We start from the raw sequence: 26,984 nt of genomic DNA, 5'->3' as shown, positions 1-26,984 counted from the left end.
AAAGGGGACACTAGCGACTCTTAAAATCTGGCAACAGTTGAAAGTAGGTGCTACTTTGCACTAAATGCTATAATGACAAAGTTCTCACTTCATTACGCTCAGAAAATTTCTATTCATCGTACTTTTATATCATCGCACTCAGTTTAACTTTAAAAAAGCTGGTCATTAAGAGGGAGAACTCAGGAGGGGTGGGGCTCGTTTGGCTTGTTTACCAGCGGTATACATAAATCTCTGTCAGAAATGGATTTGGCTGGAATTTTTTCAGTGGAAGGGCAAGAGAGAAAAAAAAGCTTCTTCTATCGTACCAAAGTTAAAAAACAGTTATCATGTTCATAAACTGAGTTTGTACATTTTTAGGTCTTAGAAGGAGAGCCTGTTTTCTAAAAAAAAAACTGTCAAAGTAGTTGACCTTCTATTATAGATTCTATCGATAATTTACCATAAAACGATCGTGCAGTCTACATTTTATTTTCGTGGGAAAGAATATTAAATGAAATTACAAGAAGCTTACATGGGTCGGATGAGTACATCAGTCTACCAGTTGCCACCCTCTCAACGCCTTTGTGAAAGTGGCATATAGGCATAGGGGAATTCCTGGGTAAGACTTGTCTTAATGAACTAGTTTTAATTAATTTTAATTTAATTTAGGGCAATTAGCTTTAAAAACTCTTTTAGGTGTTTTTAAACCATACTTGTACCATATTTACAGTATAGCTGAGGGGTCAAGGGATAAAACGGCATATTTTCAAAACAATATCCAGCTTATTTAGATCCAAACCAAATGACGAAAGAAAGACTGCTAAAATTAATGTTTGAATGCTGTAATATTATATAAGGTTAGAAGAAAATCTGGTACTTGTTAATTATTCTGAACCCACTCAAGAATTTTGCTCTGTAAGATCTGACAAAAACCAGTTTGCCTCTTTGCAACCGGTTATGATTTGCATATACTGAGTAAGAAAAAATACGCTGTCAGTATATTTTAATTAAATGTTTAATATGTTGAAATGGTTAGGGGTTAGGTTAGGCTATGTATTTAATACAATGCGTTCTTGGCGGCCTGCTTTCCATAATTTTCTGTTGTAGTTCCCATAATTTTGTTAATAAAGTATTATATGTTTCATGAAATTTTGGTATACTTCATTAAGATTAACCTAACTTAACTTCTTGGATGTGTTCTGAATAATTAAGAAGTACCGAAAATTTTATATAATGTAGTGAAATAAGGCCTAAGAATTTGCTTTGGGGAGAAATCTTTACCTAAGAAGACACAAGAAAAACTATGTTTCTTTCTTGTAATGTGATTTATTGTTACAAGGATATCATGATACAAGGATACTAATGATACAAGGATATCAAAAATATCTTCGCCATAGTGGAAATTTTCTTTTCGTGCCCATGTCCCAAAAATTGGTTCAAAGGTTAGAATAATGTTCGAAGTATTGGTGATATAACATATATGTAAGTATATGACTGTTTTTTTTGCGTGTGTTTTGGTTGCCTTGTGGAGGAGTTTCATAATTATGTTACCCGCACTGGCTCCCAATAGCAGCTTTAATTGCTAACCATTTTAAGTGTTTTTTCCTTGTGTTTCTTCTAATAAATTAGTCCTCTTTTTAAGCAAAAGTCCATCATTCTATCTAAGAAATCGTCCATCTTCCGCCCTCACCCCCTGAAAAATGGCCAAGTCTGCCGACTTCCCAGCCTCTCAACAACAGTAATGAAACTATGGTATTAACTTACCTCATCAAATTGGTGTGGTATTCATGAAACATGAATACTCTAACAAAAAGTTTGAAAGAATAAACCATTTGATACCTGACCATGGTCTTAACGTACCACATCTTCATAGAAATAGTGAAGGTCCAATAGTTATTAAATTGGCCCGTATGGCATTAATGAAATAAATAAATATACCGGTGCATGCATATAATAATGATGGCATACTTTTTTTTAACTTAAATACCTCTCCAACCAAATATTTGAAAGAATAAATCATTTGATACCTGACTGGTTGTTGTTTTGCGAAAAGAAAAGAAAAAAACAGGTGAAAGCAAATAACATCATTAAAACGTAAAAAACATAAAATATGCTGAATGTAGGGGGATAATGGATGTATCAAACCCTCGCTCTTTGCGCTGACCTGCAAAGTTTATGCTTTATATTATTTTAAACTGAAATCTAAATTAAAGTATCTATACTATCTAATATAATTGTAAAACTGCTTATCTTCTTACTATTCCTGTGTTTAGTTTAGCAAAAGTTCCAGAGAGGTTTCGCTCCTTTGCATTTCTGTTTAGAATAAATCCGAACACATTTTTCTACAGGGGGTTTCAGACGTGTTCTGAAAGTAAAATAGAGTATTTTTTCATCGGCTTCGTGCGTACTGCGCCATTGTGTCACAGTTTTGGCACAATTGCGACCCTTTTGAAATTTAGTACGTGAGATTCTTCAACAATACACAAAAACAATAATTAAATCGTCGCATTTCAACATAACAAGGACAATAGTAAATTTTCTTTTTTGTTAATGTTTTAATTTTACCTATTTTATTGGGAAAACTATTTTTTTGAAAGGAATAATATGGATCAGGGCTACAATTTGGGCTAGTTGAGTGATTTGAATGTCGATATTTATGGGTAGATAAATATCGGTAGACCTTTGACCATGAAATTTCCCACAAAATTGTAAGAACTCGTGCTCATCAATACCTCCCTCACTTGTTGATCTTGCCACTCAGCTGGAGTGTTCCAGCTATCATGCCAAGAGTGCTTTCTTTGCTATAATTGGTACTTGCTCAGATGACTAGGGGCCTTTTCCACTGAGAAACAGAGTTGTCAGCTTTTTGATCCATGAAAGTGTCCCCCAAGAATACAATGTTGTGCATCTAGCTAAAATGTGTCCATCTTGAAGTATGAAAAACCAACGGTTATTTTTTTTTTTTTATCAGGTGTATTATTCACAAAAGACGCTTTGTAAACCTCATTCAAAGCGGCCAGTTAGTATCAAATATAATGAAAATATAAACATTCATATAAAATATTCAGGCAAAATTACTTATTCGGGGCTCCCACGGCGTCATCAAAGTTAATAAAGTTTTTCATGAAATTGCGCGCACAGAAGAAGATTTTAGCTTACAGAAGATTTTAACCTTTTTGACTTTATAGCATTTTTCATAGCAAGAATTAATCAGGCATGGAGGTGAGAAAACCATCTTCTTATGCATTTTCCCCATTTAATATTTAAGGCTACCCTTATTCTTTTACCAAGACAAATATTTAAACAATTATGTACTATTTATATATGTACTGTTTATAGATACAGACACTTATTTGTTTCTGCTTCAAAATTTGTCCCAAGTTTTTTCCGACAGCAATAAAGTCGACAAAGTTATGCGAGGAAAACGGTTTATTAATTTTGTGGACAGCTTTTTTAACTTATTGTCACCGTGGGAGCCTGCATTATTATGAAAGCAGGAAACTCGTATAAACTTATAAATCCCTTGATTTGAAGAAAATACTTTGAAGAAAGGCCTTACATCAATTCTGATGCGTTCATAATTTACATTTATCGTAAATGATTCAAATTTTTGGATTAACAATTTACAATTCAAGTATCGATAGTAAATTTTATTTGTTAAATCAGTACGTACGGAGCTTCAGAGCTGAACTTGGATAAAATCTATTTTTGGGGAGGAACGCACAACCCCCAGGTTGTCCATCCTCTAAAGCTGGAAAGCTATGCATATAGTTTTTAACAGCTGTAATTCTATTGGCTGTATTGGAGCTTTTACCTAACAGATTTTACATAGATAGAATTTAGTCCAAAAGTGATTTCATAAGATAGGTCTAAAATAGCTTTTTAACTCCATATTTAAGAACAAACCTTGAGTATCCGGATGAAGCTTTATTGTCCATTCTACAAAACAAACAATGAAAACGATTCCAGGCGGGGCTATGTCGATTCTGCTGTTATATTTTGCGCAAACAATATTTGTCTCACTTTTCGCAATTCGACAGTCCTAAAACTAAGAATCCTTCTAGGATTATTTATTTCACCCAAAGGAGTGAATAAATTTTTATTTCAGGAATATTTATTTCGCCCAAAGGAGTGCTCAAGGAAGCAGGGTCTGTTGGTTTCTCAATTGTGGTATGGATACTCTGTGGTTTTCTATCTACAATTGGTGCTCTCTGTTATGCTGAACTAGGTACCTCCATACCCAAGTCTGGGGGTGATTATGCCTATATTAAAGAAGCTCTTGGACCCTTGCCAGCTTTCCTCTATTTGTGGGATGCAAACTTGATTTTTGTGTAGGTATTTTCTTTCATTTTGTTAATTTTTTCATTTCTTACTAATAGCCGTTGCAAAATTAAAACTGAGGCTCATAACAAGGTTGCTACTGAGAATTTTAAAATATTTCAACACTTACCTGCATGTAACTCAATTTCAAGACTTGAAAAAAAAGGGTAATAAGTAACAATAAAATACAGACTTAATTTACTTTTTGAGGATTATGTTTAATATTCATCCTCTTCCGTAATTCCAAGCTCATGACTGAGAGAGAGAAATTTATTCAAAAAACAAATGACAACTATAGTTTAACAGTTACCAGGGGCGCACTTTGCTGTGGGGCAGGGGGCAACTGCCCCTCCTAGACCATGGTTGCCCCCCCACCCAGACACTGTTGGTTAAAACTAAGATAAGCCTGCATGATTCAAGCATCCAGAGGAACGGGTCAGTTTTTTTTAGTATATCTTTACCTTTATGGTAATATTTGGTATATTTTTTCCTCATTTTCACTTGATTTGGGAAATGGTCCCCGACCCCCCCCCCCTGTATTTTGCCGAAATTACGACACTGACGGTCACCCCAAGATTTAAAAACTTGTCGAAGGGCGCCGGGAAACATACAGTAAAAAACAATAAAAGCAAGGTATAAACTAGCAGCCAGTTTAAAACACAATTCCTATTCGTTATCACATACCTTATAACTAGCAAATTCATCAAATATGCAATTCCATTCTCACCCCTTGATGCCATAGTTACTAATTTATTGATTTATTTATTTGCCCAACCCCTTTAAAACAAACTGAAATTGATACTTACGAAAAAGTGCTTCTTCAATTACACTCTTAAACGAATAAATATGACTAATAATACTATTTTTTATATTTTGATCAAGTTGTTTGAAGCAGAGACAACGTTGATGACAATGAAACCACCTACGGGGCATCAATATCTGTAGAAGATCGAGTGCCATAATCGTGAACCGAGGACCTTAAATTTACTAAATTATCAAAACACTAAAGATTTGTAAAGATATAAAGGTTGTAGCCTAAAAATAAACAAAAGTTTGTTTAAAAAAAACAAACAAAACTCTTCATCCAGAGGCGGGAATATCCTTCCACGATCATAAAAACAACCGAACAACCGAACCAACAACCGAACACCATTGTTTTGAACTCGTACAGACTGAACACTGGATGAAAAAGCACCAAGCCAAACTCTACTAGAGTTTGATTATGAAACGAAATTTTGTGAAGAGCCTGTACATGGTACTGGAAATAATTAAGGCTTGTTAATACGAATCCCCAAGTGCCCTCTACATGGAAGGGTGAAGGAAAAACAAAGAAGGCGAAGGACAAAAAGAGGGAAAACAATGGTTAAGTTTTCTCACTATGCTTTGGTTACGAGATACAGTTTCATCAACACGAATCCCCAAGTATTTATTTGGTGAAACACACCTTAAAATACTGCACTGTATTAAAATTTCCTGAATCTAAAAATAAAAACAGGAAAACGAGAAATTTAATAAAATTTGACTTATCCAATTAAAATTATGCCTATTTACCCTCAACCAAGAATATAACACATCAATATTGTCATTCGCCGATGCCAGGAGTAACTCATCGGTCTTTGCAGTGCTGATAGCTACAATTTCTAGCAGTGCTGATAGCTAAATGCATCGCTAAGAGATAGCTAAATGCAGTGCTGATAGCACCAGTAAATAACGACACTATTCAACGACACAACGACATAACGACACAATCCAAGAATTATCAGTCATATAACTAAGAATCATATAAAAAAGCGTATCAGTCATGAACAACAGGAAAATTATAAAAAATCCTTTAACTCAAAAGAATCTCATTCGATTTCAATTCAAATCCTCAGTTTTAAGAGAGGCAAAACTTGAAGCATAAGAGGCAGAGTGGTAACAAAAGGTGGAGTGGGGTTTGGGCAGAGCACTTTTATTATGGCTTTCTTGTTTGCAACAATCCTTTCATAGCTGAACTTGATCTATATGCCAATATCGACAACACTGCGCTGACGAAAACTCGAAGAAGCATGAACAGTCCAATACTAAACCACTGGATGAGAAATTGCAAAATTTCTATGATCCATCTGGCACATCACCAACAACTGGACGTACTTCTGATTGCATGGGATCCATCTCCACATATTGACAACGGTTACTAGGGACACTCCATTTAAAATCAAAAGCTTTACCACGGATCACGGATAAAGCTTTACCACACACTTTACCTTTTTTAGGGGTAGGTCTTTGTCAATTGTGTCAAAAGCCTTCATTAGGTCTAGGATCACTATAACAGCCATTAATCCTTTGTCTACAGATACATTAGATACACTATCAAAAAATATAAAATCATCCTCTGCCTGTCTATTCTTTCAGAACTCAAACGGATCAATATTTATCAAATTAAATTTGTCAAGGAAATAGCTTAACTGAGTTATAAAACTGTTTTCAACAAGACGCGAAATAACTGGCAAATCTGATGTTGGACGATTATTACCAAGATCATTTCCGTTGCCACCTTTGTAAACTGGTATCACTTTTGCAATTTTCAAACAATCTCATCCAACATCCAACATCGAACAATCTCAAAACTTACCTTGTTGGAAACAATCATTAGATTATGATGTTAGAAGACCAGATACAGAATAAAAATGTATTTCAGAATTTTTAGGCTTACAAGGTCGCCAACGGACGAACCGCTGTTGATGTTGTACATGGTCTCCCTAAGCTCGTAACTGTAAGCTTCTTTAGATGCAACAATACATCAATAGGGGATGAGAAAGTGGATCCAAAAAGTGGATCACCTGAAAATAGGGAAATTTTATCAGCTATTATTGAGCCTATTGAAGAAAAATAATCTTTAAATTCATTGCACTTTGTGAAACCGTAATGAGCTATGGCCTCATTTACTATTACCTCAGAGGGTAAAATATTAGGACTCTGGCTTATGACATAGAGGATTGTTTGGTAAGTCTTAAACGGGTTACCTTCAGCTTCCTGATATCTCATAATGGCTTTTTAGCCACACGGAGAAGATTATCTAAACCATTCTGAAGACCACGATATCGCTCTTTATTTCATCCATAGGTTTTAAAGCTTATAACTTAAGCATTTTATCCCTTACATTTATTTTTTGAAGAAAATCTTGTGCCATCCATGGCTTCTTCCCATTAATTATTCACTCTTTCATATTCTTTGAGACTCAAACTTCATTAACCTTTTCCAATAGCTTACCATAAAAAAGTGCAAATTTAATACCTGAATCATTTTCCATTATCAATACCTTAATTCAAGAAAACCATCTAAGTGGTCAGAATCGACATCTACAAGAACATATTATGATCTAAAAGGCATGTTTGAATATATGTTATCCAAAAGCTTTGAAGAGGTCTTATAAACTCTAGTCGGGATGTTGATCGCCGGTAATGAATAAAAGAGAGACATAGATTTAAAAGTTGAAAAGTCACCGAAAATTCAATATCCAACATGTTGATATCGAAATCTCCTAGAATTCAACATGCTGATGTTGAAATCACCTAGTATGAAACAAGGATTATTACTAAATTACGCTTTCGTCAGCTGTTCATGAAAATTCTCAAAGAATTCTTGAACAGGACTGGAAGAAGAACCTGTTAACAATGACTAACATGCATCAATGCTATTTAGTTTAGCTTGTGGATTAGTGTTTTACATACCATTTCCATGTATTTGATCAGACCTTCACGGATTTTCACGTGTAGATTATAGCGGATACAAGCTGCAAAAGCCCTATGCTAACGTAACTCTCAGTTCCGTGTAAACAAAATATATCCCGGTATATCGAAAAGAGCAGAGTTGTGATCTCCCTGCCAAATCTCCGTTAAGGCAACCAACTGGAAGAGATTAACTTAAACGAAATTAACTTAAAGATTAAATCTATTTTAAGGCTTTAGAGTTTTAAATAAAATCCTAAATCCTCTGATCAGGTGGATTCACCACAAAAACAGTAACCAAAAAATCTAAATTTGTATGAATACTTTAATTAAAATAATTAGAAAAATTCATCCTCTGATTTTCCAAATCAGCAGTTCTATGAGCTCCTAGGGGTAGAACAAGCTCTATAACCATTATCAAACAGTTCGTGGTAACGAACTGTAAGTAAGGAGCGACCCGGCTCAATGGCAACCGAAACTCTAAACAACGGAATTTTGATGCCAATAGATACCTCAAAAGAATCAAATTTTAATTCTGATTTCAAATATATAAGTTTCATCAAGTTTAATCTTATCTATCAAAAGTTACGTGAGAAAAATTGGCTGATTTTCGAAAAAAGGGGAAAATACCCCCTAAAATTTATAGAACCTTAAGGAAAATCACACCACCATATTCAGCGTATCAGAGAACCCTACTTTAGAGGTTTCAAGCTCCTATCTACAAAAATGTGGAATTTTCCATTTTTTGCCAGAAGAAAGATCACGGATGCGTGTTTATTTTTTATTTTAATTTTTTTTTTTTTCAGGGGTGATCGTATCGACCCAGTGGTCCTAGAATATCGTGGGATTGCTCATTGTAACGGAAATTAAAAGTTCTAGTGCCCTTTTTAAGTGACCAAAAAAATGGAGGGCAACTAGGCCCCCTCCTACGCTCATTTTTTCCCAAAGTCACTCGATCCAAATTCTGATATGGCCATTATGCTCAGCATGGTCAAAAATATTATAACTATGTCTTTTAGGATGACTTAATCCCTCGAACCCCCAGGGGAAATGAAAGTTATGAACTTTACCCAATGTTAACATATAGTATTGGTTATTGGGAAGTATACAGAAGTTTTAAGGGGGAATTTTTTCTTATAGTGGGGGGTTGGGGGGGGTCGGGGGTTATATTGGAGGATCTTTTCAAGAAGGAACTTTTCATGTGGGAAGGGATATTGCTATGAAGGGGGCGCCGGATTTCCCATCATTATTTAAAACAAAAATCAGAAATTAAATATAAAAAAACAAGTTTTTCAACTGAAAGTAAGGAGCAACGCCAAAACTTAAAACGAACAAAAAAATATTAGCTATATGATTGGGTTCACCTTCTAGTCAATGCCTCGCTCTTTAAGCCAAAGATTTCTTAGTACTTTCAAAAGAGCTATTTATTCTCATTAACGGCCTTTGTGATTAAGGGGTCATTTTTAAAGAATTGGAACAAAATTTTGTTGACTTATTCAATGATGGTAAACCAAAATAAAAGCTGCATTAACTAAAAAACGATCAGAAATTAAATAATAAAAACAAGTTTTCTAAACTGAAAGTAAGGAGTGACATTAAAACTTAAAACGAACAGAAATTATTCCGTATATGAAAGGGGCTGTCCGCTCCTCAACGCCTTGCTCTTTATGCTAAATTTTGACTCTGTCTCACAACTTTATTTTTTAAAACAATAAAAAACTTTAGCGTAAACAGCAAGGCGTTGAGGAGGGGACAGCCCCTTTCATATACGGAATAATTTCTGTTCGTTTTAAGTTTTAATGTCGCTCCTTACTTTCAGTTTTAAAAACTTGTTTTATTTATTTAATCTTTTAAAACCTAAATGGCCTGTGATGTCGAATGGGCTTGTGCCAATCACAACTAAATATACGCTTTCAAATCTTGCAATAAAATATGAAAGAAAAACAATCAATCAATAAATATTCCAAGATCTTGGAGAAAATCCTAGGGAACTGCAGGTCTGGTTCATATTAATAAAACCTGATGTACCAATTTCTGTAGAATTTGCATCAGCATTAATAAATGTTCTTGTTAACTAGGAAAACATACTCAAAAATGTAGGCCTACGTTTAAGAAAAAATAAAGAAAATCCTTGGGAACTGCAGCTCTGGATCATATTAATAAAATCTGGTGTAGCAATTTCTGTAGAATTTGAATCAATTTTAAATGAAAACAAGAAAAGAAATAGAAGTATCATAATAAACAGACTAGAAAAAAGAAATTTTAACTAGGATTTTTCAGCATTAATAAATGTTCTTGTTGACTAGGAAAACTTAATCACAAATATACGTTTAAGAAAAAAATAGACAGCTCTAGTAATATTAAAATCAATAATGTGAGCAGCGTGATGAATATTTTTTCATAGCAAGCTATCATTAGTTAATATTATTAAATTGTGTAATAGTATACTATATAATATCACATGCTACTGTTTATTACTTATATATATCATATGTCATTATTATTATAATGCTACATATCAGAGGCAACCCTATAGCGTTGCCTATAGTAAAGGCCATACGGCTCTAATATTTTATTATTTATTTTTTTTCCCAGAGGCAATTCGCATGGAAGGGGTCCTCACATAAAATTTGGAGGGGGCTCACTCGATTGGAAATCGAGAGTTCTAGTGCCCTTTTTGAGGGTCAAAAGTGACAAGAAGGCAACTAACACCCCTTCCTCGCCCACTATTTTCCAAACACATCCAATCAAAATTTTGAGATAGCCATTTTGTTCTATGTAGTTGATTTCCAGATATAAATTATGTTTTTGAGGAGGACACTCCCCCCACAGCCCTCAGGGCAAGGGTTGTAAGTTATACCCTGGGAAGCTTGTTATAGAAAGATTTGTCGTAGAAACTTCAAAAGGGGCTCATTCGATTTGAAATTCAAAGTGCTGGTGCCCTTTTTAATAGTCGAAAGTGATTGGAGGGCAACTAACCTCTCATGTCCACCTTTTCCCCAAACAGATCCAATACAAATTTTGAGGTAGCCATTTTGTTTAACGTAGCTGAAAATACTGGAAATTTGGTCTTTGAGGATGACAACCCCCCCCACAGCCCCCAGGGCAAGGGTTGTAAGTTATGCCCTGGGGGCATATAAGGTTTTTATAGAAAGCTTTGTCGTAAAAACTTCAAAAAGGGCTCATTCGACTGGAAAATTAAATGGCTACTCCCCTTTTTAATACTCGAAAGTGACGGAAAGGCAAATAACACCTCTTCCACGCCCACCATTTCCCCAAACACATCCAATCAAAATTTTGAGATAGCCATCTTGTTCAACGTAGTTGAAAGTTCTGGAAATTATATCTTTGAGCAGGACTCTCCGCCCATAGTCTTCAGAGCAAAGGTTATAAGTTAAGCCCTGGGGGCATATATGGTTCTTATGGAGGGAATGCTCGTACAAAATTCAGAGAGGGTTCATTTGATTGGACATTGAAAGTTCTAGTTCACTTTTTAAGAGTCAAAATATAACCGAGGGCAACTAGACCCCCCACACACACCCTTTTTCCCCCATACCCATCCAATAATTTTTCTTAAACAGCCATTTCATTAAAAATAGTTCAAAGGTCATATAAGAAAAACTCCTGTATTGACGCAGCCCCCCAGGGCTCGGAGACAGGCGTTGGAAGTAATGCTCTGGGGGCAAATATAGTTCTTATGGAAGGGATGCTCGTATAAATTTCGGAGTGGGCTCATTTGATTGGAAATTGAAAGTTCTTGTTCGCTTTTTGAGAGTCAAAATATAACCGAGGGCAACTAGCCCCCCCCCCCATACACACTCTTTTCCCCCATGCCCATCCAACAATTTTTTTTTTAAATAGTCATTTCATTAAAAATAGTTCAAAGGTCAGATAAGAAAAACTCATGTGTCGAAGCAACCCCCCAGGGCCCGAAGGCAGGCGTTGTAGGTAATGCTCTGGGGGCATATATAGATTTTATGGAAGGGATACTCGCATAAACTTCGGAGAGGGTTCATTTGATTGGAAATTGAAAGTTCTTGTTCACTTTTTAAGAGTCAAAAGAAATCGGAGGGCAACTAGCCCCCCCCCTTCCAATCCCTAAGTGCATCGGATAAAAATTTTGAGATAGACATTTTGTCAAAAATAGTTCAAAGTTCAGATAAAAAAACTCCAGTGTCGACATAGCCCTCCCGGGGCCCGGGGGTAGGCGTTGTAATTAAAGCCCTGTGGGCATATATGGTTGTTATGGAAGAGATGCTCGTCTAAACTTCATAGAGGGCTCATTTTATTGGAAATTGAAAGCTATAATTCACTTTTTAAGAGTCAAAAGTGATCGGAGGGCAGCTAGCCTCCCCCACACGCCATTTATTTTTTTCCCAGAGGCACTTCTTATAAAAGGGGTCGTCTTATAGACTTCAAAGGGGGCTCATTCAATTTGAAATCGAGAGGTCTAGTGCCCTTTTTAAGAGTCAAAAGTGATCGGAGGGCAACTAGACCCCCCCCCTCAAGCCCTTTTTCCCAAAATATCTGATAAAAAATTTGAGGTAGCCATTTTGTTACAAATATTTCAAAGATAATTTAACAAAAACTCCATTACGTATGACATTTCGTTAGAAATAGTTCAAAGGTAAGATAAGAAAAACTCCTGTGTCAACACAACCCCCCAGGGCCCGGGGAAGGCGTTGTAAGTATTACTCTGGGGGCATATATGGCTCTTATGGAAGGTATGCTCGTATAAACTTTGAAAAGGGCTCATTTGATTGGAAATTGAAAGTTCTAGTTAAATTTTAAATAGTCAAAATATATCGGAGGGCAACTAGCCCCCATCCTCCCTCCATATCCTTTTTTCCTCAAACCCATCCGATAATAGCTTTGAGATAGCTATTTTCTTATAAATAGTTCAAAGATCGTGCAATGACAACTCCGGGTCAAAACAACCCTCTAGGGCCCGGAGGCAGGCGTTGTAAATAATGCTCTTGGGACATATGCAGTTTTTATGGAAGGGATGCTTGTATTAACTTCGGAGAGGGCTTATATGATTGGAAATTTAAAGTTCTCTTTCACTTTTAATGAGTCAAAAGAAATCGGAGGGTAACTAGCCCCCCCTCCGCTCCACGCCCTATTTTCCTCGAACCCATCCGATAAGAACTTTGAGAGAGCCACTTTTTTTTCAAAATGGTTCTAAGATCATATAACGAAAACTCGGGGGTCAAAACAATCCTTCAGGGCCCGGGGTAGGTGTTGTAAGTTATGCCCGGGGGGTATATGCAGCTGTTCTGGAAGGAATGCTCGGGTAAACTTCAGAGAAGGCTCCACGCCTTTTTTTTACCCAAAACCATCCAATGCAAATTTTGAGATATCCATTTCTTAAAATAGTTCAAAGGTCAGATAACAAAAATTCCGGTGTCGACACAACCCCTCTGGGACCGGGGGAGGCATTGTAAGCTGTGTCCTGGGGCCGTATATGGTTATTATGAAAGGGATGCTCGTATAGACTTCAAAGAGGGCTCATTTGAGTGGAAATTAAAAGTTCTAGTTCATCTTCTTAGAGTAAAAAAAGATCGGAGGGCAACTAGCCCCTCCCGCCCTCCACGCCTTTGGGTTTATCGTATGGATAAACCCGTACAATAAAAATTTGAGGTGACCATTTTTAATAGTCAAAACAATGTCAGATATTAAAATTCCAGGGTCGACACAACCCCCCAGGGCCCGGAGACAGGCGTTGTAAGTTATACTCTGGGGTTATATATAGTTCTTATAGAAGGGATGCTCGTGTAAACTTCAGAGAGGGCTCATTTGATTCAAAATAGAAAGTTCTAGTTCACTTTTAAAGAGTCAAAAGAGAGACCGAAGGGCAATTAGCCCCAAACTCCCATCCCACGCTCTCTTTTCTCCAAACCCATCCGATAAAAATTTTGAGATAGCCATTTTGTTAAAAATAGTTAATCAGATAATAAAAACCTCGAGGTTGACACAAAACCATTTGTTCACTTTGATATTGTTACTTTGATAACAGTTTTGATACTTTGATGAATATTTGATTTTTTTTTTTAAGTTTGATTTTGAAATAAGGAATTTTTAAAAACCTGAAACTTTTTGCAATAAAAAACGAACGAAATTTAATTAAAAAAACCTTCCAAAAAATAATTTTTTCAAAGAAAAGTAAAGGCCATTTTAAACTTATGCTCAGCATATACAAATACCTGTTAAAATTAAAAATCAAAACGACCAGAAGATACTATTAAAGAATAAATGAAACCCAAAACGAACAGAAATTAAATAAACAATCATAGCAAAAAAGATACAAAAAGTAATAATATAAATGAATAAATAGATTTTTAAGCAGGTAATCCTTAGATTGAATATGAAAATCAAGCTTAAAGCAAAAAAAAAATATTTTGCTATTGAAGTATAAATGAAACTTAAAACGAACAGAAATTAAATAAACAATCAATGCAGACAAACATGCAATAGATATCAATGTAAATGAATAAATGAATCTTAAAACGAGTGAAACATAAATTGAATATGCAAATCAAGCTTGAAACGAACAAAAGTCACTACAAACAAGAGTTTGGGGATCGCATCCTTCTCTCACTGTAAGTCTAAAACCTACTGCATCATTGGTGCTTTACTGAAAACTAAATGCGTCTTGAACAGTCTTGGAAAGAACAAACAACATCAAATTGAATATTTGATATATAATGATATTAATTGTTGATAGATCCATTATTTCAAGAATTTAATTCACTGTAATTTTATTTTATATTTTGTATGCTGCAAGAACTGGAAAAGAAAATATTTGTAGTATAATTCGTTTTCAGTGAAGCGCCAATGACGCAGTAGGCTTTTGGTTTTTACAGTTAAGGAAGGGGGCAGTATCCAAACCTTTTTAGTAGTGAAAATATATTCGCCTTGAACAATTTTAGAAAGAACTAATAAATTTAACTAAATATTTGATGTATAATGATATTTAATTGCTGAAAGCTCATCAGTTCAAAATTGTAAAATAATTTTGATGTTTATTTTCAATAATAAGTACAAAAGAAAATGTTTGTAATAAAATTGGTTTTCAGTAAAGCGCCAATGACGCTATAGGTTTTACACTTTTAGAGTGAGAGAAGGAGGCGGTACCCAAACTCTTGTTTGTAGTGATTTTTGTTCGTTTCAAGCTTGATTTGCATATTCAATTTATGTTTCACTCGTTTTAAGATTATTCATTACCGTTAATATCTATTGTTTGTTTGTTTGCATTGATTGTTTATTTAATTTCTGTTAGTTTTGGGTTTCATTTATTCTTTAATAGTAGTTTCTGGTCGTTTTGAGTTTGAATTTTATCAAGTATTTGTATCTGCTGAGCTTAAGTTTAAAATGGCCTTTACTTTTCTTTGAAAAATTTATTTTTCGGAAAGTTTTTTTTTAATTATAAACAAAAACTGACCGTATCTCATTAGTAAGCTGTACGAGAAATGTGGTTAAGTCACTGTTTCTAGGTCTATAATGAGGGAAAGATTAAAATGGCTAGGACAAGTTCTGCGGATGAAGGATGACAGGTTACCAAAGATTGTCCTTGTCCGCCACCCGTCTGAACTCGATAAAAATCAGGACGTCCCCGAATGGGAGGGGGGTATCTCGCAAGGAAAAACTTTAGAGATAAGAGAGCTTCCTGGTTGGGTGTAAAGAGGGAGGCTTTGAATAGATTGAAAGGGAGGAGGAGCGCGCTTAGCTGTGTTTGCCTCAGGCGGCCTGGTGCTGCAGCAAGTTGTTAGTAGTAGATGTAGTAGCAGCAGTAATAGCAGTAGTATTATTAAATACTGATATTTAATTTATATTTTATACAAAAAGAAAGCTTGAGCAAAACTTATTAACTGCCACTCGTGTATTTTTGACTCGACCCAAAAAACAGCATTTGCCAAGAACTATTGGCTCATCAAATTTTTTGTATAGCATAAAATGTCACGCCTCGGTTGATTGAGAATTTTGTTTTATGATGTATCAGTCGAACAAATAAACTATCAAATGGGGATTAATCCATTTATTTTGACAGTGCAAAAACAGGTACAAAAGTCCAGATATTTTGGTCATATATACTGCGACCGTCTTCAGTAGAAATACTAAAATAATAAAATTGAAACTAACATATTTATATGCAACAAAATAAATAACTTTTCGGGTCATTCACAAAATAATGAACTTCCGGATTATCCACTAGATTATTTTCAGAGAGAGTTTATTGACAAATTTCATTCAAAGTTCTTGATGTAAATTTTCTTCTTTAATATTACCCAAATGTAAAACAAATTTCCAATAAAAGTGGCAAAGCTTTGAAATATCTCGAAATATCTGGACTTTTGTACATGTTTTTCACTTTCTAAATAAATGGATTTATCCCCATTAGAAAGTTTATTTGTTCGTCTTAGAACGGCAGTGTGGTCTAAGAAAACAACACCTAATTTAAAGGTGTTATGTGGAAGATATATCAGTCAGCTACTGACATTGCATTAATTAAACTAACCAAAAAGAACAGAACGGTTTCAATAAGAGAATGTTGTTAAAAGTTGGCCTCATTTATTTAGATTGTCTTTTTCTCCTACAATACACCAACTGTGTTTTATTTATTATTTTGTTTAATAGCTGTCAAAAATGAAACTAATCTTTTCTGATTTCCTTTGATGTCCTTGGCTGTAGTTCCGGTTGTTTTTTTTTTATTAGCGCACTTAAGAACCTATTTTTACATAATATTATCATTATTTAATATTTATATTATGTAATATTACTATTTGTTGATTATATATAGTATATATTTCTATTATAATATAATATACATTACTGTTTAACGCTATATGATAACGTTATTGTAACACTAGCATAGAGTTAAGAAAAATCTAACTTCTCAGCCTTTAGCTTTTTTCATATTTGCATCGTTTACCTAAAAAATATGCTTTAAATTTATTTTTAAAGAAGTTCTCTATGCTATTTAAAAGCAAAATGTATTCCCTAAAGATGTCTCCAGAAAAGCCCCTTATGACAAACTTCCCGCTGAGACAACTTGATGTCAACAAATGTTGCACAAATTCTACATAATTTCATTGCAAAGAGAAAATTCTAAAAAAAGAGCTAAAAACAAGGGGAGCCTACCTCCTTCAGAGTTTGAATATTTACAATCAGTGAAGGCCTAGAATCAGTGTATATTCATATTACTTATATTTTCTTATATATTCCTTATAAATTCTGTATTTCTTATATTTTTCATAACTCTATATGAAACACTTGTGAATCAGAGCACTCTCTTAAAATATCGCTTGACTGCTGATGCCTGCTGTCACAAGAACGATAATATATGAAAAGACGTGTTGTCTCTAGTAAACCTCGACGAAATGAGGTTTAATTTGAAATAATATCGTTAGGTCTCTTTTTTCTTCTGAACATTTTGGGTATTAATTTTGTCTCCATTAGCGTCTTAGGAAGCAATTCTCTATGGATTTGGTATTTATGAACTGCCACATTAAGTTGCTTCGCGTGTTGTCTCTAGTAAACCTCGACGAAATGAGGTTTAATTTGAAATAATATCGTTAGGTCTCTTTTTTCTTCTGAACATTTCGGGTATTAATTTTGTCTCCATTATCGTCTTATGAAGCAATTCTCTATGGATTCGGTATTTATGAACTGCCACATTAAGTTGCTTCAGAATACCAGAGCAAACCACTAGAGTCATTCGAACGTTACTCGTAATGATAATAGTACAAAATAAGGATTAGCTAATGCTAGTAATTAATCAATAATTGAAATTAAGGAGTTTATTAATTATTGATATTTCTAAATGTTCTTCTGTGGAAACTGTCATAAAGAATCACTAATTGAAGCATTGAGTAAAATAAAATTCCAGCCATAAGTACATTTCGATTTCATTTGTTACAATTTTAGTTAAATTGTCATAATTTAAGTTATTTCCCCTTGAATTATGTATTTAAAAGCGAATTACATAAATAACCGATAAATCAAGAAAAAAATCACCTAAAATATGTCCTCCAAAATTCTCATCCAAAATGCGAAATTCTGTCCTCCAAAATATGGTAGAATTTCTAAGAAATATCTTCAAAATGTCTCCGAATGGAGGGATGTGGTAAGTATTTTATTTTGAGCTTACAAAGCGTGCAAAAGTTGATATACATCAAATAATTTCTGAGACAACACTGGCTTTCCATTTCCAATTGAAACGAAAATATATTAAAACAGGTTAAACTGTTTAATAAGAAAAAAGGTATTATGGATAATATTTTAAAATATCTGGACTTTTATCTTCATACGTGTTGAAAGTTTTTTATTTTTTGCTTTTACCCGTCTTTAATATAGATCTTTTATAAATCTATATTAAAGATTTATCATAAACAAATCACCATGACGGCTTTTCTTCAGACACTAAATTATATTTTAAAAAAATTCTTTGTTTAAATATTTTAAAATTAATTGTTAGTGCCACAAATCTATATGAAAAGGGAGAAGCCATCTTTTGTTGCTTTGCATTAGAGCTCACCACACTTGGTACATTTATAAACTTTTTGGACAGGATATCTGAATTTTGGCAAATCAGAAACGGTACCCAGATAAATTTGAAATTGTAGAACTTCAAGTACCAATCGAAGTCTTCCCCCAGGCAATGCTTCTACTACCACCGAATATTCTTCGGTTTTCCCCGAGTTGGTCTGAGAAAAATGAAGCTCTCCGAATTCTCTCAAATTTTTAATGATAACGGAAACTAATGACTTGTATTTCGTATTAATACTCCTGTAATTACGAGCACTGATTCTTTGGAAAATTTTTGAGAACTGAATTTATTGTCGGGAAAATTTGGGAGTTATTGAAGGATTATTCCCCGTAACATATAAAATACTCATAATAGCAGTTAATTTCTGAACATATCTAGTCCTGAGTCAAATATCAGAAAAAGCCGAAAAGAAGATCAGAAAAAGTACAAATCAAAAATGGGACAATCCAAAGTTGTGTTTAAAACTATAAAATTTAATTAGCAATTAAAGTAATCCCCGGGGAATATATAAATTACTCTTAACATAAGCTAATTTAGGAGCTTGCCTAGTTCTATGTCACACATACTTTATATGTTTCTAGGCCCACAACAAATGCTATCATGGGGCTCACATTTGCCAATTACGTAATCAAGCCCTTGTTTCCATCATGTGACGTACCTGATACTGCTGTAAGACTTATCGCAGCTGCTTCTATTTGTAAGTTAAATATCAGTTGTTTTTGTTCCGGATTTTTTTTTTAAGATTATAATCCTTGTTAGGTATGTGCTCAAAAAATTATTACAGAATGGTCCAGCATTTTGGAAGGGGTATAAATGTTAAAAAATGGTCAAAAATAGATGAACAACATTGAAAGCATAAGGAAAGATCGTAGAAACCTAGGATTTCGACGATCGGGCAGGCGAGGGCATGGAGGCAACTACCCTACTTACGGGACTGCTCTCGTTTCTTTCTTGATCCTTGTATTTAGAAAAAGTACATCATAACTATTGTTATTAGGTTTTTTAATTTAAGCTTTAAGACCAACCACTTGAATATAGCTAGCCTCAATCTACAAAGAGGCTAATTGCTGAACAACAGAGAAATAAGACACGCGAGACAGATAAAAAGACCGATCATCCTAAAGTGAAGCTAAGCCTATGTTTTAGTTGAAACAAATCCACGAATTCTTATATAGGCAATCTATATTATGACATTTAATGGTTACCTATAACGAGTTTTATATTTTTTTATGAAAGTCAAATTTTTGTTTGTAGCAGTGTTTTTAGGGGGGGGGGGAGGATGTAGAAACCAAACTTTCAAATACTTCTTGTTTTTATCTGACTCTATTTTTAGGAGTTATGGGTTTTTATAATTCTCAGTATTGGACGCAATCGTCCCTTACTAGGTTGCTAACTACCGCTGCAACCTGGATTATCCCAATTATTTGTCTTTATCTCATACCTTGTATGCTCCATGCTTTTCTAGTCGTACAAATGTTCTGAGCTTTGACAAGTTCCGATGGCTCCTCCCAATATTTCACTTCTTTTTCATTCTATTTCCTCATTAATTATTTTTTTTGGCAGTTTTTATCTTTCTCGATAAGATTCCGTTATTAGCCAATAAGAAATTCTATGAAACCTTCTGGTTGGCTCGGCCAAAAATATGCTCAAATCGGTTGAACTTCAGTCTTGGCTCGATCTAGTTCTGGATGTTAGTCAAAATCTTGGTTTTAACCTGTTTGGGTTTCAACTGATTTCCCAAAATTAGCACCAGCAAAACCTATTATTAAAATTTGATTTTGATTGGGCCTTTAAGTAAAGCAATGCGTTCTCAATGTATACAAGGGCGTCTCCAGGGGGGGGGGGCTATGGAGTTTGAACCCACACAAAATGTTTGTCCGACTTGTAAAAGCATAATAAAAATGAACATAAAAATTTTTTGATGCGATTTTAAAAGTTTTTAACCCCCCCCCCCCGAAGAAAAATACTTTTGTACCCCCACCCCCCCCCCACCCAAAAAAAACTTGGATACAGCCCTGAATATACATGCCACTAAAATGATACCCATACAAACATTTTCACTATAGGTCCATGAGATAAGGGGGGGGGGGGTGTTAGGTAAATCGTCTAGGAAGCAAATCAACCAATTAAAAATATATTTGAAATCAAAGGATCGTTTGAAAGTAAAGGAATATACGCAAAGTCGCAGTTCTCAGTCTCACTACAAACCTGCTTGTAGTTTATGTGTACTGCGTTTTTTCAAATGAGCAGCGCTACGTTCTGGCTGTATATTTCTAGAAATGCTTTTACTATCAAGAACTTCATTTAATTTTGAATATAGATTCAGTTTATCCGTTTGTATATCTTGAGCGATCAAGTCTATATGAAATGCTATGAGGAAGTTTCCTTACGGTTGCCTTGTTCTACGAGCAGAAGCTTCAGCTTATTCCCAAAAACTCTTATGTTCGACTCCCACTGACGGTAAGTTTTCTGGAATATTCCTTCTATTCACAAGTACGCAATTCATCCAAGCCCGTATCAGTAGTTTTTGGGGAGGTTGGAAGTAACTTATGTCTCCTGCCGGGCGCTGCTCGGCGTAGAGAGTGACGTCTGCCTCCTCCATCCACTTCGGTCCATGGCAAGCGTTTGCACATCGATCAACCTGATATTTGCCATCGTCAGGAACTCGGACAGGCTCTCAGACCATCGTTTTTTCGGTCGGCCGCGAGGTCACTCCCAACCGGCTTTGACAGGGTCGAAGTTATGGATCGTTTTCGCAGGTATGTGTGGAGGCATTCGAAGTAGGTGTCCGAACCATCGTAGTATTCGCTCGGCTGCTTGGGTCGAAAACCGAGACTACTTGGTGAGCTGCAGCAGCTTCTCATTGCTGACAAAGTCGAACCATCGTAGACCTTCGATCCCCCTCAGGCTCTTCAACTGAAAGACATCAATTGCCTTGAGGGTTGCGGCTGAAGCTTGCCACGTCTCAGCTCCATAGAGCATCACAGAACCGACGAGGGCGTTGAAAATCCGCAGCTTCGTTGTGCGACTGATGTTCGGTTTTCGCCAGAGGTGACGGTTCAGTCTGCCCATGGCAGAAGACGCTTTGGATATTCTCGCTTGTAGTTCAGAAAGAAGTGAGCCATCTGAAGAAATTATGGAGCCCAGGTAGGTGAACCTTTGGACAACTTCGATGCTAGTGGTGCTATCCAGGCTAACTGAAGGATTGGCAGCAGGAGAGGATGGGTCAATGGCCATAATTTTCGTTTTAGTCCAGTTTATCTGCAGTTCTACTTTTGCAGCCTCTTCTCGTAGGATTCGAAGCGCTTCCAGCAACTGCTCCATGGAGTCCGCCAGAATGGCCAAGTCATCGGCAAAATCAGCATCTGTAATGACAAGATCTCCAAACTTGAGTCCAAAGCTGAGACGTGAAGTAGTCCTTGTCATAATGTAGTCTATGATGACATTGAAGAGATCTGGGGCAACTTCACATCCTTGACGCACTCCTGTCGTGATTTGGAAGAACGGGCTGCGGCGGCCGTTCACTTGAACACAGCTCTCCGTCCCATGGTGTAGAGCTTTGAAGAGTCTGCAGTATTTCTCGGGGAGGCCTGTCGATTCTAGAATCCGCAAGTTGGAAGTTCTAGTTGGAAGTAAGGGTAAACTATTTAAAAAAGCAAAATTCCGGTGTAAATGCGGACGACTGAAGACATTTTTGAAAAATAAAAAAAATATCTTCTCAATTTAACGGCAATTAAGAATCTGGGTATTAACCTTATTTGGTACATGTCTCTATTTTTTGTTTGTTTAAGAGTAGCTGACGAATAATAAATGCATATTCTAGGGCATCCAGTTGCATTCCCATTGAAGTAGTAATCTAATGCCTGAGCCAAATTAAACTAAAAAATTATGGATAAAATCAAAATTACGCATGACTACTGCACCGAATTAACATGATATTTTTAGTTTCTTGAATTGAAAAATTTTTATTGGCCAATCAGAATCACGACTTAAGGCGTAAGAGCTTGGAATAAAAGTGTTTCTATCTGTAACAGGAATAAGGTAAAATATACTAAGTAATATCATTATAATTTTCTGCTTCTGAAGTATAAGCACGCCGTTCAAAAAAAAAAAAAAAAAAAAAAAAAAAAAAAAAAAAAAAAACAGCATACAATTCATAAGATATTGCCAATTCTATCTACATGTATGACTATGCCGTGGCTGGAGTTGTACCGGAGGCATACCCTGATTTTGTTAGCAAATAGAGAATAGAAAACACTTGTAGTTTAACTGAAAGGAGTTGGAAGAATAAGAGATGTATTTGACGGAAAAACAAACAATGTGGCTTGAAAGTGGGAAACTTAATACTTTTTTTACAGTGTTTAGGAAAATCGGAGGGTTTTTCTAGGGAGAGTGAGCGATGTTTTTCTAGAAATGGCCTTAACCCTATTTTTTACGCCTGTGACTACGTCAAGAATTTTTAATATCATGCACAAATTAAAAAGATAATCTTGAAACTGCCATTTCCTGGAGAGGGGCCTAGAGATCAGAAGTGGATCTGCAAAAAAAGCCTGTAAAATCGTAGTAGTCACTCAAGTACGCTGTTTAAAACAGCAAACTGAAGATATTTTCTTCATTTAGCTTGCCAAAAGGTATTAAAATACTTAGTTAAATTTATCAAAATAGTAAATTTTCTCTAATATTTAGGATACAATTTTCCGTAGCCCCCTGGGGAGTGACTTCAGTCCTCAGGCCACCCCCGTGCCTCCTTGGCTACGCCCTGGGTATAGCCTATATATATATATACATATATATATATATATATATATATATATATATATATATATATATATATATATATATATATATATATATATATATATATATATATATATATATATATATAATATATATATATATATATATATATATATATATATATATATATATATATATATATATATATATATATATATATATATATATATATATATATATATATATATATATATATATATATATATATATATATATATATATATATATATATATATATATATATATATATATATATATATATATATATATATATATATATATATATATATATATATATATATATTTGGTTCTCTGCTTCATTTCCTTATTTGTATGAATTTTTCTATGTTTTATTTTTGAAAGCTTATATAAGCTGGATTGGGCTTGTCTTGTGTTTTGAAATAATTCTTTACTTTTCGCGGATATAATGTATTTTTTTAATTTCAAAGATACTAATGTTTAAAGGCTTGAAATAGAATAGAGCTTTAGATAGGTATAAGTGACAGTATAATATACCGTTGCAAAAGTCTAGAAGTAGCTTGTTGGTAAGGCCGCATGCGGTAGATTCCCGAATTCAACGAAATATACAAAACAAATAACACAACTTAGAAGTGATGGAATTCTTTTCTAAAAGGCCATCACTTTAAATTATTATGCTATATTCAATAAGCAGTTGAGCTCAAATTCAAATAAGACGATTAAACCTGATTGAAATTGAAATGAAAATTTTACTATTGTATTTAAATTGTATTAATATATATATATATTAGCAAAGAGATAGCTATGCTCTTAAAAACAAAAATATTACAGGAATTAAGCTTGGTTCAACTCCATATTTGATCTCTTTCGCGGCCATGTCTAGGACTTCTGTTCAGGGTTGGGCTGGGGGCGGGAGGCTGTGGTATCACCAATAGAATTTTGTTTTGGGAGGGAAGGGGGTTGCAAAAGAACGAAGAAGAAAGGGTTTACTTCTTGTGAACTTTATCAACAAATGGTCTCACGTAAAGAATTTTTACGTACATTTTTAAGACCAATTTACGATTTGGAGAAAAACATGTTACTTTTTTGTGGATTTGATGGGGGTGGGATGGTTCAAACCAGGCATCCCTATCTCCATCCCACCCCCAAGACAAGGCCTTGATTTATTTAAAAATTAGTTATTTTCTAACTATATTAAAATATAATTTTAAACACTTTTCAAAAAAACTAAAAATGACTGTTTAAGGTGAAAAACCCGTATCTGACGCATGATTCCAGATCCTACAAGCTTTTTAGTATTAGCTGTCTTATGGAATATACAAAATCAACTTTCCTTTTTTAGTTAACGAATTTTGCACGTTTTTTATTTTTTGAATAAGCAGTTCCGAACTTTATCTTATAGGTTTTCTTACCTTCCTGAATTGCTATGATGTAAAATTAACAACAAAATTACAAGACGTATTCATGTTCTCTAAGCTTGGGGCTCTTCTGATTATAATAGTAGCAGGAATCTATCAGCTATGTTGTGGTAAGTTTAGCTAGTTACAACTTTCAAATTAATTAGAATAAATCTAATTGCTTCGAAAATGCTATGTTCTTACTATTAGAAAGACTTAAGTTTGTCTTGTTGCCTATTAAAGTTCCCTTGGTTCTCCAAGAGATTTGGTGTAAGGCGCCAAGCATAGTATTGGATCTAGAAGGGAATTTAGTCGTTAGTTTGATTTACATAAGAAAAATGGCTTCATTTTACCAGGCTGTTCATTGAGATTGAGACTTTAAAAAAAAAATGTTGGACTTCTAAGGTGCTTAGCACTGACAACCTCTAACCGTTTCTTTACCTCTTTGCAGCTGAACGCTAGCTAAATTTTTGAGCTTATTTATTAGAAAATTTCAACAAAATAGGCGCCACATCAAAACTATCTAGCTGATATTGTCAAAGAATACAGAGGAAAAGTTCATGGATCCTGGTCAAATCATATTTTGAGCCTATCTTTCAGAAAGTTTGGACACATATAGTCAGCCTATTGGTTCACATTTGCGGGTTAGATAGCGATGGGAGCAGATCAGTCAGCATGGACTAATGAACACTCGAAGATCCTCAACAGCCAGTGAGTTTGAAATGGCTTATTTTTGCAATAAGGGACAGCAACTGTATAAGCTTTGTATTATATCCATTTGAGAATCTAACCTGTAAAACTTTGTTTTTTTTTTTTACTTGACCTATTATCATCATTGGTAAATACTAAAAAATAATCTTGGAGGGAGCAAACTTTTTTTCAATATACATTCTAAACTGATCTGAACCGGCAAAAAACCAACTAAGGGTAGAATTAAGACAAATTGAGTGGTAGGCAATTTGTATTGCACGGATTATAAGATCTATAGCTAAAAAAGTTGTAATCATAATCACAAATTCAATCAGAAAAATCGTTAACGCTTGAAATTGGGCAAGATGGTAAACCAAAATAGGGGCGCAAAAGCAGGTCAGAAAGGGGTAAAAGGAAGTATTGAGGGGAAAACTTCCCACCTGCCCCATAAAAATGTACACTCCTAGATACCATTATCAAAATTTTGGAAATCCATAATATATTCATAATACAAGATAATTTGCGTTTCTTTCCCTTGTTTTTTACCCTTTCTTATTTTCAAGATTTATTGTAGTTCATTTCATACCCCTCAAAAAAAAATTATTCAGTCTCTTACACAATTTAAATGGCATGGAAGTTCAATATATGGCTTCGTAAAAGCTTAAATGAAGTTACTTAATATTCAAACGGTTTACAAATGTTTCTATTGCAATTTCTGCTTTATTTTCTTTTTTGTGGTTTTGAAAATTAGCTTATTTGGAAAAATAAGTAAATATTTACTTTTTAGAAATACAAGTAAATATTTTACTTTTTAGAGATTGATAATATTTTTAATTTTCCCATTATTTATAGATGGCCTCACAAAATTCTACAACCCTTTCGAAGGTACGTCAACGGATCCAGGCCAAATTGCAGTTTCTTTTTATTCTGGTATCTTTTCTTATGCTGGATGGTAATAGTTTCTTGCTTGTTGCTGATTTATTTCCTCTTCTGTATTATTATCCTATAGCAATTTACCTGTGTCAATTATTTCGTTATTATTATATTTTCCTTATTACTATTCCTTCTTTTGTTTTCTGTATTTACACAGAAATTTTTTCTTTGGTAACTTGCCACTTAAAAAACGCATTTTTGTCTTTAAGATATAAGCATTACCACTTGATAATAAATCAATTGCACAAATAAATAATGAGGTTGGGAAGATTTTATTTTTTCTCCATAATTTTTGGCTTAAATTTTATTACTTAGTATCTGTTCTTTTTGTTCTCATTGCGTTCTTTTATTCTTAATTATGTTTGAAGTAAGGAACCAATAAAAACCACAAAGGTCCTTGTAAAATATGTTTTTGGCTAAAAAATCTTCGATGCTTTGGACAGGTTTAAAATGTGATAAAAAATATTCTACGATTTAAGATGGTATAACTATTTGGATCATATTCTAAAGTTAAAATAGATGTATTAGGCTTCCCGCTCTGACGTAATTTGCAAAGATAAGATGATTGGTTGACAAATATACATCGTAAAAGCATAAACGATTAAATTGAAGCATACTTTTTGCAAATGTATT

The 26,984-nt window shown here is 34.5% G+C and overlaps 1 protein-coding gene across 4 annotated transcripts in view; it reads left to right on the top strand.

Moving 5' to 3' along the window:
• Positions 1–26,984, top strand: part of gb (solute carrier family 7 member genderblind) — a 197,498-nt gene that overhangs the window by 13,037 nt on the left and 157,477 nt on the right. For all 4 annotated transcript variants that reach the window (XM_089094183.1, XM_089094184.1, XM_089094181.1 and 1 more), the window contains exons 3-6: positions 4,088–4,310; positions 19,137–19,252; positions 24,734–24,859; positions 26,271–26,370. In XM_089094183.1, coding sequence (XP_088950309.1) covers positions 4,088–4,310; positions 19,137–19,252; positions 24,734–24,859; positions 26,271–26,370 — 565 coding nt within the window. The remainder of the gene's footprint in view (positions 1–4,087; positions 4,311–19,136; positions 19,253–24,733; positions 24,860–26,270; positions 26,371–26,984) is intronic.

Source organism: Artemia sp. Qi Xiang Cuo, chromosome 9 (assembly GCF_049724085.1).
Source record: "Artemia sp. Qi Xiang Cuo chromosome 9, ASM4972408v1, whole genome shotgun sequence".
Classification (NCBI taxonomy): Eukaryota; Metazoa; Arthropoda; class Branchiopoda; order Anostraca; family Artemiidae; genus Artemia; species Artemia sp. Qi Xiang Cuo.
This window is presented reverse-complemented; position numbering and strand designations above follow the sequence as displayed.